The sequence below is a fragment of the Aulostomus chinensis genome, chromosome 14 (assembly GCF_037954235.1).
Source record: "Aulostomus chinensis isolate RoL2024-O1b breed Wild chromosome 14, RoL_Achi_v1.0, whole genome shotgun sequence".
Taxonomy (NCBI): domain Eukaryota; kingdom Metazoa; phylum Chordata; class Actinopteri; order Syngnathiformes; family Aulostomidae; genus Aulostomus; species Aulostomus chinensis.
Genome location: NC_141333.1, coordinates 14,002,255 through 14,016,969, shown reverse-complemented (window position 1 = coordinate 14,016,969; position 14,715 = coordinate 14,002,255). Strand labels below are relative to the sequence as shown.

General features: G+C 42.3%; 1 protein-coding gene across 2 annotated transcripts; it reads left to right on the top strand.

The window, feature by feature from the left end:
* The first annotated feature begins 885 nt into the window (after positions 1–885).
* lhx4 (LIM homeobox 4) lies at positions 886–13,563 on the top strand. 2 transcript variants are annotated; one of them, XM_086225016.1, is made up of 7 exons: positions 886–1,135; positions 3,696–4,151; positions 7,408–7,579; positions 9,217–9,419; positions 9,965–10,119; positions 10,553–10,727; positions 11,462–13,563. In XM_086225016.1, exons 2-7 carry the CDS (start codon positions 4,073–4,075, stop codon positions 11,848–11,850), a joined length of 1,173 nt encoding a protein of 390 aa, XP_086081142.1. In that variant the 5' UTR covers positions 886–1,135; positions 3,696–4,072; the 3' UTR covers positions 11,851–13,563. The 2 variants fall into 2 exon arrangements, with proteins under 2 accessions (XP_086081142.1, XP_086081143.1); XM_086225017.1 differs by lacking the exon at positions 886–1,135 and adding an exon at positions 3,081–3,178.
* The last annotated feature ends 1,152 nt before the right edge of the window (positions 13,564–14,715 follow it).

Below are 14,715 nucleotides of genomic sequence, written 5' to 3'. Positions count from 1 at the left end.
TCAAATCCGTAGCACATAACATCTCAGATTTTGTTGACAAAATTCATTTTCTGTTTCTTCCCGCTTTCCATGTTGGGAAAGTAGCTTATTTCCTGCATACTATTCATTTTTGATTTTTAAAGCTGTGCCATTTGATGATTGAACATCATTTATTTTCTCAGCAGCTGAGCACCAGTGAGCAGCATCGTACTGGTCTGACGGAATTCTCAAAAGAATGAACTGTTATTCAAATGTTCCATCCATTCCAGCTTTGTGTGATCAAGGTCAGAGAGTACTGTGTTTCATGCAGGGCCACAAGCTTGTCTCAAACGCTCGTACACTTTATTGCCCTTGCTGTTGTTAGATGTGTATTCATGTTGTGTGTATTTATTCACTCCTTTAGCAGAAAGCAGAGGAAATCTGGGGTCATCGTGCTGGGTTTAGACCCATTTTTGCCACAATATTTTTTGCTCTCTTTGTAGTAATTAACATATGTACACCGTATTAATAAAATAATAGTAATAATAATAATAATAATAATAATAATAACAACAACAATAAATGTCCTAATACACAATAACAGTGTCAAGTGCAGCCTCAATTAGCCCTGCCAGTGTGTTGTGAAAATAATTAAACACCTCATCTTATTTGCAGGATCTCAGCTGAGTGTTTTATCAGGCGGACTTGGCTGAACTCTGGTACCAGTTGAGTCAAATGAGCCTATTACCGCCTCGTCTTAGCACGACAGGGTCAGGTTCAATCAGGGAATTGGAAAATATCATTTCTGACGGGAATAGATTTGGTTTGTTCAACCAATCTCTTCTACTAATTACCCAAATGGACAGGAGCTGTCAGGAGACAATAACTATTCCCTAATAGAATTTGCCCCCCAAGTGCAATTTAATTTTCTCCGCGCCCTCTCCGAAGGTTTCCCCCGCTTTCTGCCTCGCTCCCTTTCTCTGTTGCTCTCCTGCTTTCGGACCAAATGGTTAGGGACACGGCGCCATTGATGCCTAATGTTGCCGCAGAAGTGTGGACTAATTTCCCTGCAAGCTTCAGCTCGTCCTGCAGAAGTAAAATTATAACTGGGCGACATGGCGGAGAGGAGGAGGAAGAAGAAGAAGAAGAAGAAGAAGAAGACGAGGGGAGTGATTAGGTAGGTCTGCAGCTGCTGCTGCTGCTGCTGCTGCTGCACACTCTCTCAGCTCCAGATTCAACACACACAAACCAGTAAGGACCGAAACTTTGAACAGCTGGTGTGCGATCATCTGCACACCAAAATAAATTCTTGCTGTTTTCCTTCTTTATAAAAGACGCATTTCTTCCGTCAGTGTGTGTCCCGTGTATGTGCCTAATTTTTTTTTTTTTTGGTGGGGTTCTATGTGGTGTTTTTACATTCGGTGTGAATGTACTACAAATGTGAACGCGGGTGACACTGGTTTCACCTCTGCATTGTGCTGCTCATCAGCCTCCTCAGCGTGCGGGATGGATGTGTTTCTTTATTTCTGACTCCTCGCTCTGAGAGATGGATCTGTGAATCGCAGATGTCAATAAACTCGTCCACTGAAATATTAGATCTAATTAGAGGTGGCTGGGTCAGCGGCGGTGGCAAAGGAGTCGCCCTCTGTTTGAATTATTGCCCCGAGCTACTTCCTCCTTTAACTGCCCTTCCCCCCCCCCCTCTTTTCTTAAAGTGACACCTTGCTCACGTGCGACTCAGACTCACCTCTCATCATGTGCATTTTTATTTCATTTTAAAAAAATAGCTATGTTTATGTTCAAAGAATTGTTTGATATCACATGAATTACAAGACTGATCAATACGTAATATTTGTCGTTTCTGACTTTAGTCAAACATGTTGTCATTCATCATGTGTGATGAAACAGATGTGGACTGTTCTGGCATGATTTTTCTCGTTTCCCTTCCACTCCATTTAACGGACAGTAAACGCACCATCAAACCAGATGTGCGACTTTATATCTTCTTTTTTTCCCCCCCTTCTGGATTTTGCATCCGTCAATTATTCTAATTGTGTTGCCCTTTGCTGACAGGTTAAGAGCATTTTTATCTGCATTGTTTTCCAGGGCAGCTAAAGGCCCTCGATACCAACAATCAGAGTAATTGAATAGTTGAATAAATTCAATCTTGACGGGGAAAAGTGTATATATGAAAATAAAAAGAAGACGAGATGAATGCCTCGTGCCAAGAAAGAGCAACATGGATGGACACTGGAGAAAATGCCAGTGATATCCCAGCTTCGTTTTTTTTTTAATCAGCTTGATGCGCGTTTTCATTTTTACTAAATTACATTTGAAACATTAAACACACAGACAAAGGGCTTAAGGGATTGGTGCTCCTAGTATATAAGCTGTGTGTTAAGCAGTCATAGTTTTAAACAGACAAAAGATATGAGGATAAATCAGTGAAATTGGAAAATGTACTTCAGTCTCGTTTTCTTTCTTAAAGAATATCCGACTTTCCAAGACATATGAGCAGTGTGTATATATATATATATATATATATATATATATATATATATATATATATATATATATATAATATATATATATAAATTTATATATTATAAATATATAAATAGATAAATGCTGCATTTTTCATTGCTTATTCAATTAATAATAGTTTTCCTTGTATAATTTGCCGGAAATATTTCAGTTAACGCACAAAAAAAATCCTGTAAAATGTCTGAAATGACGGTGATGATAATAATGCATTTATTTGCTGTGATAAAGCTGACATTCAAATGGGTAGACTTAAATGAACGGCACCTTCCAACCCAATAAAATAGCATTCAATAGAAATGAAGGAAATATCCATTGAATCTGTAGTGGTACTCCAGATGTGTGCGTGTGTGTGTGTGTGTGTGTGCGCGCGCGCGCGAGCGTGTGCGGTACGTGAGCCGAAGATATTCACCTGGGACCTGCAGACGGACGCGCGGTTGATGGAAACAACCTGGTTTGAAGCGCCTGCACTGTGTGCTTTTCTTTTCATGCTTGAAGTAAATTGGAAGCGAAGATTGAGTTCATCTTGGTTGAACCAGCAGCCCTCCGGGGGGAATATCTTATCCGGGAGAGCAGTCTCAGATGGTGGAGTTGAAATGAACAGTGTCAGGGGGACTGCGTCCGGACTCCTAATCCTGCCGCCTCTCACATCCAAGCTGCTGCTGTTCAGCTCTCACAGGTGAATCCGATTTACACGCTGACATCACATCTTTGATGGAGTGTCAGCAGCTGCCATTCGGTTTCTTAACAAAATGTATGTTTTCATTGTTTCAGTGACATGAAAATGAAACAGCGGGACACAGTTCTTGAACGGAATTATAATACTGATCAGGTTGATTTTGAAGTTCTCTGTTGGGTTCCAGTTCAATATCTAAGATGTAGTTCACTTAAGCATCACCTGCAGGGAGACTTAAGTGTGATGTGTTCGTGAATGCGTGTGAATTTGCACAACTGAGGCAGCAGTGAAATATCCCCCAGTCTTCCCGGAGTTTAGGAGAGGCAAAAGTGAAATGAGAGTGTTCCTCGTCCTCCTGGCTGGGACTGTGGTGCTGCTCATCGCCCTGCTGGCCCCGGGTCCCACCGGGAGCCACTGCAGTGAGCTATTTATGGTCTCCACAGGAACAAGGTCCCGCCTCTCCGGAGACGTCTCCATTTACCATGTTGAACGCCTCTCCTCCTCTCACGTCTTCCCCTAGCTTGTACACCTATGGAGGATGCTTCCGCCCCGGGGGCCTCCTCTTCCTGCGGTCCTATTGGCCCACGCTGAGTCTTTGCCTCGGTGACGTCAGGCCCTGCCGCCCCTGCAGCGCTGAATGGAACAAGCAGCTTGTCTGATCCACTCCAAAACAGCTCGGCACGGCTCGACGCAGCACGGTACGGACATCATCCCGGGAATAGAGGAACATCAGGAATAGAGGCTTGACGGGACAGCGGAGAGGAGAGCAACCAGGGCGGAGGAAGGCCGCAACATCACCAGCATCATACTTTGGTTTCTCCAGGAGACGGGACGGGGGAGTGCGCCCACCGTGTTGCGGGTGTATGTGCGTGCGTTTGACTCCCGGTTTGGATCACGATGATGCAAAGTGCGGCGGTCCTACCGACAGAGAGTCCTGTGAAGAGTTTACCGGAGATTCTCGGAGTGCCACTGCAACGTAATACATTTTCTTACCTCTTTGGTGTGTATGCGTGTGTGTGTGTGTGTGTGTGTGTGTGTGTGTGTGTGTGTGTGTGTGTGTGTGTGTGAGTGAGTGTGTATGTGTGTGTGAAGCTGGCTGGCGAGGGTGGTCTGTGCTGCAGGGTTGAGTTTACGAGAGGATGAGGGGGTTGAACATCTAAGCTTGTCACGTACAAGCCAAAGATGTCCGGTTAGGATTTTAGTGGAGATTTGATCATCCCCTGGCCTCTTGTAGCTGAGACAGACCAGCCTGGATGTCCAGGTGCCCCCCACCCCCACCTCCCAGCAGGACTGGGAGATATTAATGCAAATACCCCTGGTTATTTTAGACAATCGTAGGGAAAAGAAGGGGAGGGGATCAATATCAGCATCCAGTGATGCTGTTTGGCCTAAAAACTTTGCAGTTCCTCCGCATCCTCCATCCTCCAGGTTGTTGGGAGGCTTCAGCTGTTAATGTGTAAACGAGGCTGCACGGTCAAGAGATCAGACGCGGTTGTCATCACCCGCCGGACGAACACACGCTGACTTTGATTGACACTCATTACTGACTCAAATAGATCATACATCTTCCTTTCCCCCATCAGAGCCAAGAGCTTTTAGAAAATAAGGGGCGATTCAAGCTAAATGCCTCGTTTAGGCTTTTTTTTTTTTTTTTAAATAGGATGAAAATATCACACTTTTTTCCCGTATGTATTTTCCACTTTTCAGCATCAAAGGCGAGATTACGTCTGTTCGTCCCGGCGTGTTAATCTATTCCAGGCCCTTTATAATCTCATCGTGCCATCGAGATACAAGATTGCTGCTGTGACCTAATTATTTAGAGGCGAGTGAGTAAAATATACAGATGGACCCAGTTGAAATAATAATCCACGATTATAACAATGATAATAATAAAATAGGATAATCCAATTAGATAATTACTGGTCAAAATTAAAAGCGTCATTTACAAATAAAACATGAACTATGTTAGTCTGTCGCTGCCTTTTCAGTAAAGTATTCAAGGAAAATAGCCTGTATGAGGTCGGCTTATGCTCTTTAATTTTATAAATCGAAGCAGATTAACAGATTGGATAAAGATCCTGCCACTCAGCCCCCCGCAGCGCCAGCATTCATCCTGGATTTAAACCTGGATTTTTCCAGGAATAAAAGCTATGGTCGTTTGTTCTTCGTGGACGGGAAAACACTCGCGATTCAGGGTAATTACAGAAAAACCGTCACCTGCAGGCAAGTATTCTGGAGTATTTAGCCCATGTTTGATCAGACAGTTGGGATGGGGAGAGGCCGGTGGGCTGACTGCGCCTCGTCCCAAACGAAACCCTACGCGTCCACGTGCTCGGTCCACTTCCTGTGTGAGATGACGGAGGTGATGAGGCTGGACGAGGCGACGAGTCGACTAGAGATACCTAGATATGAGGAAGACCTTCTGACACACACACACACACACACACACACACACACACACACACACACACACACACACACGCACACACTGGACGCTGTGTAATTTTGCTGCTTTCCTTTCAGCACCACCACCACCAACCTTTCGATTCATTTTCCTTTTTTCTCTTGATAAAAAAAAACAACTTTGTAATTTGTCTTCCGGCCAAACCACAAAGCAAATATATAAATCTAAAATAATTTCTTTTACTTTCTTTCTCCTGATATCCCCCCTCCCTACGTATATTGCTTCCACTGGCTGAACTTTTTTTTTTAAATTTCTTATTCAGAAAAGTCATAAAAGATATAAACCAAACCTAAAATGTATTTTAAAACAAAGAATATAAATGATCCCAAATTACTAACCACTGGTCCACGCTTGTAGTCGAGGGCTCGATGCCTTCCACGCGGGTCTTGGCTGTGCTCAGCCCGCCTCCATGAAGCAGAACCATCGTTTTGCAATTGTGATGAGATAAAAGCATCTGAAGCTTTAGAGGTTTATTATGAGATGCTCAGCGGAGACCTACGTGCGTGAGTGCGTGTGTGTGCCGTAGGTTTTTTTTAATTAATTAAATTTTTTTTTACTGATGCTCTCTGACGTCTCAGCATTGGCCCCTTTTCCTCTACATCGATTTTTCATTATCGGAAATCATGTGGATCGCGTGTGTGACTATGAGAAGCCGCCAAAGACCACGTGATGTTGCAGACATTCTTGTTTATAATTTAAAAAAAGCGAGAAATAATGGAACGATTACCGTAATTATTGTTGTTGAGATGTTAGGATGAGGCCTTTTTCACAGCATCCGCCGCGTATTACGAGCTTTATTCAAAGGATGTTTGATATTTTATTTCATTTCGAATATACGAGCGATCATAAACGTGTCCCGGAATATGTTCGATCTATATTTGTTCGTTATATTTATTGTCACGTTTTTGTTGGTTTGTTTTGTTTATAAACGGTCGGTTTTTGGAGCTATGTCCTCTGTTGTTAATGAAGCATCAAATCATTGATTAATTTAATGTTACTGTTTGAAATTTGCCTTTGAATTGATTATCAACGCCTTTATTGTCGAGGCTGGAAGGATAATATGATTTTAAGTTATCCCCGTTACCGTTTTCTGTTTCTTCATGAGAATATCTGATAGCCTACAAAATAGCTTTTTTTTTTTTTTTTTTTACAGTCACACACTCACACACACACACTCAAAAAATGACAAGTATTTAATCCCGTCCAGAGTCTCATCGATCATTTACTTCATGTAAAACAGGCTTCAGGAGGACGGAGCGTGTTCCGGTAATGAAGCATAACTATCAGCACCATGGACAGCGCTTCAGATACTCGCATGGCGAGTGTTATGTTTAGCAACACATTCAATAATCCTGCATTAACTGAAGTGGATTACCACGAAAAATTGGGTTATAAAACAAACTTAAATTAAAAAAAATATTAATAAAATAAGCTAGAGTTGAAATATGTAGAAAAGCTTTTGAAAATCTGAAGGAATACGGATGTTTTACAATAAAAAGATGAAGAAAGCAGCTACATTATTTTGCATGCGGCGAAAAATACAACAATCCAGTCTAATGCGATATTTTAATGAATTGATGGTTTCATGTGCAATATTCTTTTAATGACCCAAACCGCGCATGCGCATGCATGTTCTTTTTTTTTTTTTTTTTAACTCACTAGCTAGCTAACACGTGGATAGGACTATTATGACCAGAGGTTGCTTATTAGTTCGATATGTGTGAGTAATGTGACCTGAGTGTGACCCGGTGCTGCTGTGTCCCCGCAGAGATCCCTCAGTGTGCCGGCTGCAGTCAGCACATCCTGGACAAGTTCATCCTCAAGGTGCTGGACAGACACTGGCACTCAAAGTGCCTCAAGTGCGCCGACTGTCAGACCCAGCTGGCAGACAAATGTTTCTCCCGGGCAGGAAGCGTCTACTGCAAAGAGGATTTCTTCAAGTTAGTGGCGCTTTCTTTTTTTCTTCTCTCTTTTTTTTCTTTTTTGCTTTCCTCTGTTTATCACTGATTTTTCTGGACTAGCAACGATCATTATGGCGGCTGAGAGGAAGCACACACGTTAGCAATTAGCTATCCTGAAAATGCTAACTTTCAAAAAAATTAAAATAACTAAGGTTAAGTGAGAAATAAACAATTTAGTCGCTCCCACCACTACATGGGCTAGTGTGAGGAGAGGTTACTTTCTTATTCTGACAGATAAATTTACTAATGGGTTTTCTTTGACATTTATTCAACAAGCTCACTATCCAATATGGCGGAAAAAGTTGCTAGCAAGAGTTGTTAGCCTGCCCCTTTCTCTTTGTGTAGCAACTCAAAGACAGTGTTACTAATTTGTATGTTATTAATTGAAATTTTTAACAGTTTTTTTAAAAAAAAAATGTAATAAAATGTATCATTATTTTCAGTAAAATGTTTGATGCAGGAAGGTTTGATCTAATCAACAGTTGGTTATCCCACAATTACAGTTGAAAAATAAAACCAGGAAGAGGAGGTTGTTTTTATTCTGTGAATAACTTTTGAAAACCACTATTGTTTAATATTCATTTATTATTATTTTGTGTAATTATTATCATGATTTTATATGAGCCATCTAATAACCCACCCCCTTTATTATAAATGATTTTCTTTCCTTCTTTCTTTCTTTCTTTCTTTCTTTCTTTCTTTCTTTCTTTCTTTCAGCGATTGGATTTCTGAGACATTACAGAGGAAAATTGAGTTTGACTTTTATCCAAAACAGGATCAGCAGCTCCAGGCTTTTTACTAAATCATGTTTGAAAGGTTTTAATGCTTAAAGCTTGAATGAGACCTAAAGAGCTCTGGAGGCTCACTGAGAGCTAACTGTGTTAGCTGACCCACGGGACTGCGGCGAGGGGGGGGGGGGGGGGGGCTTGGCATGGTCAAACTGTGGTGATGGACACACATACATACATGACCATAGAAGTACAAAGACACATACACTCACTTGTGTGTGTGTGTGTGTGTGTGCTTTCCAGTAGTGATTTGGAGGCTTCACCTTGCTCTTTTTATTTCTGTGGGTTGCTTGTGTGATTTAAAGCCTCTCCTGAGTCAGTGTTTTATTGGTTCTCCTCAGGGTGTGTTTACTGTGAGTACCCCCTCCTCCTCCTCCTCTTCCTCCTCTCTTTTTGCTCTTTTTTCTTTTCCTCCTCCTCTTCCTTCACCTCCTCCTCCTCTTTAGCTCTCAGTACTTCATCTGCAAACACATAAACATGCACACAGGCGTGCACAGCAGACATACACATACACACAATGCAGCCAGTGCATTGATCCTCTCCATCCATCAACCTGTGGACAGGTCTATCGTTAACAGAAATGCATTCCAGGGCTGATTTTTCCCTCCTCAACAGCTGGAGTTTCTATTAACACAGACATTGTGAAATCATTCTTGGCTTCAGTTGAAGAAATATGTAGCTGGCTAGCATGTGAAATTTTAATCTCGGTTGGTCTCACTTTCTCCATCTGCCTGCAAAGGGGGTATAAATAGGAGAAGGAAATCACTCCATCTTCCGGTGTTTTGCATTAAATGCATCTAATGGCAGTTCTCTTCATCTTCCCTGCAGGCGTTTTGGAACAAAATGTGCATCATGCCAACAGGGGATCCCTCCGACGCAGGTTGTGCGGAAGGCGCAGGACTTTGTGTATCACCTGCACTGCTTTGCCTGCATCATGTGCAGCAGACAGCTGGCCACCGGGGATGAGTTTTACCTCATGGAGGATGGGAGACTGGTGTGCAAGGTGGATTATGAGACTGCAAAACAGAATGGTAGGTCTGCAAATGTCCAGAATGTATATCAAATTAAATCACATGAAAATGCCTGCTACAAAGAAAGCAAACACTCGTGACTCGTTCTTGCTATTTTCAGTACTCGAGTAAAGTTAAATTATAGGCTGAATTCACAAATCTCTACCTCAGGAGGCTTTACACTGTTGATTCAGTGCTAAAACGATCCTGAATGAACTTCTCCACTGTTCAATGCAGTGAAGTGACTGTGGGATATATGGTGTTTGTGTCTGGGTGTGTATGTTGTCTCTCTCCCTCCCGCTCCTCTGACATTTCCATGCATCTCTGATTGATTATGCAAAGTGAAGCAATGCTCTTGTATAGTACGGCCCCAGTAACTCCGTTGCTTCAGTAGATTTATGTCCTCTGCTGTAGGAGTGAGACAGATGCACAAGGACAATAATGCACTTCCATACACGACCATTCACTTCATTTAACACACACACATACTCCACACAAGGCCGAGGGCGCTGCCTGTTAATCCAAATATAAGAAGAAGTCACTCACACTTGTCATGGTGGTTTTAGACGACTCGGAGGCGGGGACCAAGCGACCAAGGACTACCATCACAGCCAAGCAGCTGGAGACCCTCAAAAGTGCCTACAAAAACTCCCCGAAGCCGGCACGCCACGTCAGAGAGCAGCTGTCCTCCGAGACTGGGCTGGACATGAGAGTAGTGCAGGTAGAGGATTTACCTCCTAGTATTTACTCTGCTTGATTTCTCCAGACAATAACCTGCAGGCTCTGTCATAATCAAGCCAAATATTTTAAATCTGAGAGGATTTACTATTTTTTCTCTCAAATATATATGTAAAATTGGTGTTTTTAAAGTCTACATTGCCAGATTTGAAATGTTCACAAGAAAATTAGATGACCCTCATTCTAAATGACTGCTTGTTTAATTATTGTACTTTTACCGATGAGTAATTCTGAGTGATGATGGGTTTTTCCAACAAAAACGCAGGTGTAAACAGTAACACGAGCAATGGCTGCCTCAGTTTCAGGTTCACCGCCACGTTTGTGTACTGTGGTGAAGTGTTTGTTCTTTTGTTACAGAAACAATAAATTTGATGCATCAGTTTTATTTTGGATTTTTTTTTTTTTTTTTTGGTCAGGTGTGGTTCCAGAACCGGCGAGCAAAGGAAAAGCGCCTGAAAAAAGATGCAGGTCGTCATCGCTGGACTCAATTTTATAAAAGTGTTAAACGCAGCAGAGGAGGTGGACCGAAGGTGGAGAAGGAAAGTTCAGCCGACGACGCAGGACTCAGTGACAGCGAACTGAGCTTCAGAGGTAGCCATTGTGGAGAACTTCACCTGATTATTTTTAAAAAGAGAATCCTGAAAGGGAGTTGTCAGTCATGCTGTCATTCTAATGGGATTAAAGGAGCCGACAAGCTGCTAAATGAAGCGGGTCTGAGAGCGGCAGCAATCGAATGTGTCTTTGTGGCAATTCATTTGTTTTCTTGAGTTGTTCTGTGCTTGGCAAATCCAAAATGGCATTCTCATTTCACATTCCCCTCACACCTCCCCGTGGCCACTTCCTCCTGCGTCTGTTTGTCACCACGATGGAGCCTATTGGAAAAGCTTGAGGGCCTTTAGCGAGACGCAAACGACATTTTAGACATCCCTGTGTTATTTAAAAAGAAGGCTATTTTTATGAGAAATGAAAAGATGGTGACAGAAACTCTATAAAGTATGTGAGGCTTTTAGTCAATTAGAGAGAAAGCGCTCTGGGGCATTGTTGTTATTGAAGCCACCCGGGGGAGGGATTGAGATGGAAACAATATATTTTGTACTGCAGTAATTGTACACACACAGACGTCTTTTGTTTCTCACTTCTCCACCAACAAAGCTGAACTGCTTATTAGACAGTGACTGGTCCATTTACCTCCATCGAAACCGCATAATAAATCTCACGCATAAAACCACTTAACTGTATTGAAATATAACAACTCTATAATGTTCACACAACACTCCTGATAAGTTTTTACACCCTCATGCTAAGCAATGGTCTCTCCTCCACAGACGACCAGGTCCTATCAGATCTTGGCCACGCCAACGGACTTTATGGGAGCGTCGGCGACGTGACTAACAGTGCGGTGCTGAATGGCGGATTCTCTGTGGACGCAGCGGGGCAACCTTACCACGACATCCGGGCAGGAAGTCCTTATGGTCTCCCTCAGTCACCCTCCTCCATCGCCTCGCTGCCCGGTCACACCCCTCTCCTCAACAACCTAGGCTTCAGCATGGACAGTCTAGTGGTGCAGGGCGGTCCGGGTGGGGTGGGACAGGCTCTGAGAGCCATGGCGGGAGGCCCAACATCAGACCTCTCCACAGGAAGCAGTACAGGATACCCCGACTTCCCTACCAGCCCTGCCTCCTGGCTGGATGAGATGGACCATTCCCAGTTCTGAATAGGACAGAGCAGACACTTCTCTCTCTCCCACCCTCTGAAACTTTTGTGACGTTGGGTGTAGAGGAGAAAGACGTCCCTCAGCAGCTGTAACTGTGAGGCGGCAGCCGGTCCAAGCAGTGAAGAACACCTCCGCCATCGCTGACTGGGGAAAAAATAAACACCTCTGAATGTTCAATCTCAACAATGTATCATACAATTTTTGTTATCAACTGACTTCATTTTGTTCATTCACTCTCTGAAAATGAGACTGGATTTCCAATATGTTGGAGGGTCATGCTCACAGGGGAGGTAATATTGTCTTGTCCCCCTTCAAAATAAAACCATCTCACAGCTACAACAGTAGGGCTACAATCTACGGTAGATCAAAGTCCCTTGTAAGACCCGAGAGGCACCTGCATGCTTCTGATTGAGTAGAACTGCTGTCTGGCCATCTCTAAAGCCTTTACATTGGCGATGCACTTTACTCTCCTCGTCTTTTTCTGCACATGTGGACAGGAATGCAGAGTGAAAGAGAGAAAAGGAGGAGAGACATATGCACAAGGCAAAAACAGTGTTTCATTGGGAGAGAAATTTACAAGAACAGTGGCACAAGTGTGAATTTTGAACCATGCTGATGTTTGTTTGGTTTTTTTTAATGTATTGCTGAAGCTTACATAACTAGATGGCCGTTGGTTTGTCTGTCCGTCTGTCCGTCTCTGTAGAAGCTGATATTTCCTCTGTTTGAATGAGGGCGAACACTGTTTGCTACACAGCAGGTCTCTCTTCTGTATTTATCGGTGCTTGACTTGTTCTTGTCTGTGTAAAGCTGTCAGCCCCTGAGCTGAGAGCAGACATCTGTCAGTATTAAATTATCTGTTTCCAGACTCTCACGAGGAATCAGGGCTTTGTGTTGGTGGACAGTCAAGAAGTCGAGAGAGAACCATTTTTTTCTTTTGATTCCTTTCAATACTTTTGATTATTTGACATTAAAAATGCCAAAATGTATTACTATTATTATTGCTATAAGGAAGGCTGAAAACATGGTCCTTTGTGTTGTTTCCTCAGTCTGAGCCAGGCTTCTCTCAGTAATCTACTCAGTACAGTAGAGATCTAGCTTTGCCTGCTATCAACCTACTTACTAACCCCCAGATGTGTCGTCAGCCTGTTCTCCAACTGTCTGGCCTCCGTGTCAGAGGGATTACCACAGAGTCCCCCCACTATCAGGGCTGATAGTCCGGCATCAGAGCTGGCAGGACTGCTGGGCTCCGATATCTTACACTTCAAAGCTACATCATCTTGAATCCACTAAGACAGGCGAGGGAGTTGAGATCTTATCTACAGTTTTATCTGCTGAAGAAAACAAATCTATGTAGTCACCTTTTTTAAAAAATTTGCCAAGTCCTGTTTCTTTTTTTTGTTTGTTTTGTTTTTAAAGCCAGAATGCAAACCAACACATAGAATGCAACACCATTTTGAAAACTGCATACAAAAACATCACACTTTGTTTCATTGCCTCAGAAGTTTGCATCTTAATTGTAAATTTTGTACAGTTTGAAAACCGTGTTGATCGTCTTGTTTCATGAGTGCTATTTATTATTGCCATGTGTCTTTGAAAAAGATGTAAAAGAGAGCACTGAATTTATTCATTTATGCCTTCTGTGTAATGGTATGAACTGTGTACAGTCAAATCTATATGAGGAAATAAAGCTGAATTGTCTTTGGGTTATACACTTGGCTGCGTTTCTTTTAAATATACGTTTGTTTTCACCATATCAAAAGAAAAATATCTTCTGTAGGTGTTTTTATGATTTTGTCTTATCTAAACGCTCTTTTAGAGAGAGTTAACGCGCAAATTCATTTACCCATTGAGAGCATTTACCACACACTTAGGCCTCTATTCAATTGTGGAGATCCATTTAGTACCACCAGCAGACAGTGGTCAGTCAGTTAACAGTGATTGATGCGGCTCTCCCCTCTGGCTCTCAGGGCGGGGGTGACAAGAAAGATACATGACGAGAAAAGAGATAGAGGGAGGGGGGAAAAAAATAAAACAAGTGGAGAAACAGCTGCCTTGCTGGCTTTCCTGATCCTCTCAGTGCTTAGGAGACACAGCAGCAGATTGCAGGGCTGCACAGTCAAATCTTTGCTTAATTCCCATACTGTTGACTAATTGTGGAGGGCTTTGTGAAATTCATTCTTTGTGGTTAACAGAGAATATGGCTCATACGCAGGAAGTTATTTTGTATGTCAAAAAGCTGATCTGGTAAATAAGCTAAATGTACAGCTGAAGCAAATGAAACTACTGATTTCCAATGCGTCAACTAGTTCATGATTTAACTTTAAAAATAATCTTGTCTTTTTCAAAGCCCTCCCATGCAAAATTTGAATTTCATTATTCACAAAATTAAGAATTAAAAAAAAAAGTCTCGATAAAGAACTAGCGACTTTGAAATAACGCGAATGTAGGCATGCTAACGTGCTCACCACAACAATGCAGTCCTCTTTAATTCAGCTTCAGAAAAATAAAAAAAAGCTTAAGAGCAGGTAGTGACGTCAACAACGCTAACATGCTAATGTTTAGCATATAGGTTTGTGTGTTTACTGGTGCAAATTTAAGAGTTAAATGCAAAAGTCAACCTTGATTTTGCTGGAATTTGTACCCTTTCAGTTTGAGGACTCTAAATCCAATTTTTTGCAGTCAATAATGTTGTAATTTAGCAAATGCCTGGCATTTAAAAATTGTCAAGATCTAGCATAAAAATATGAACCTAAATGACCTCCGCGTCCTCACTAGCAGCTTTGGCAACACTGTATTACACGGCTACCGTTCTTAGCTTTAGTTTCTACATCACGAAAACATCTCAGTGGATTTATTCCCAGTAAC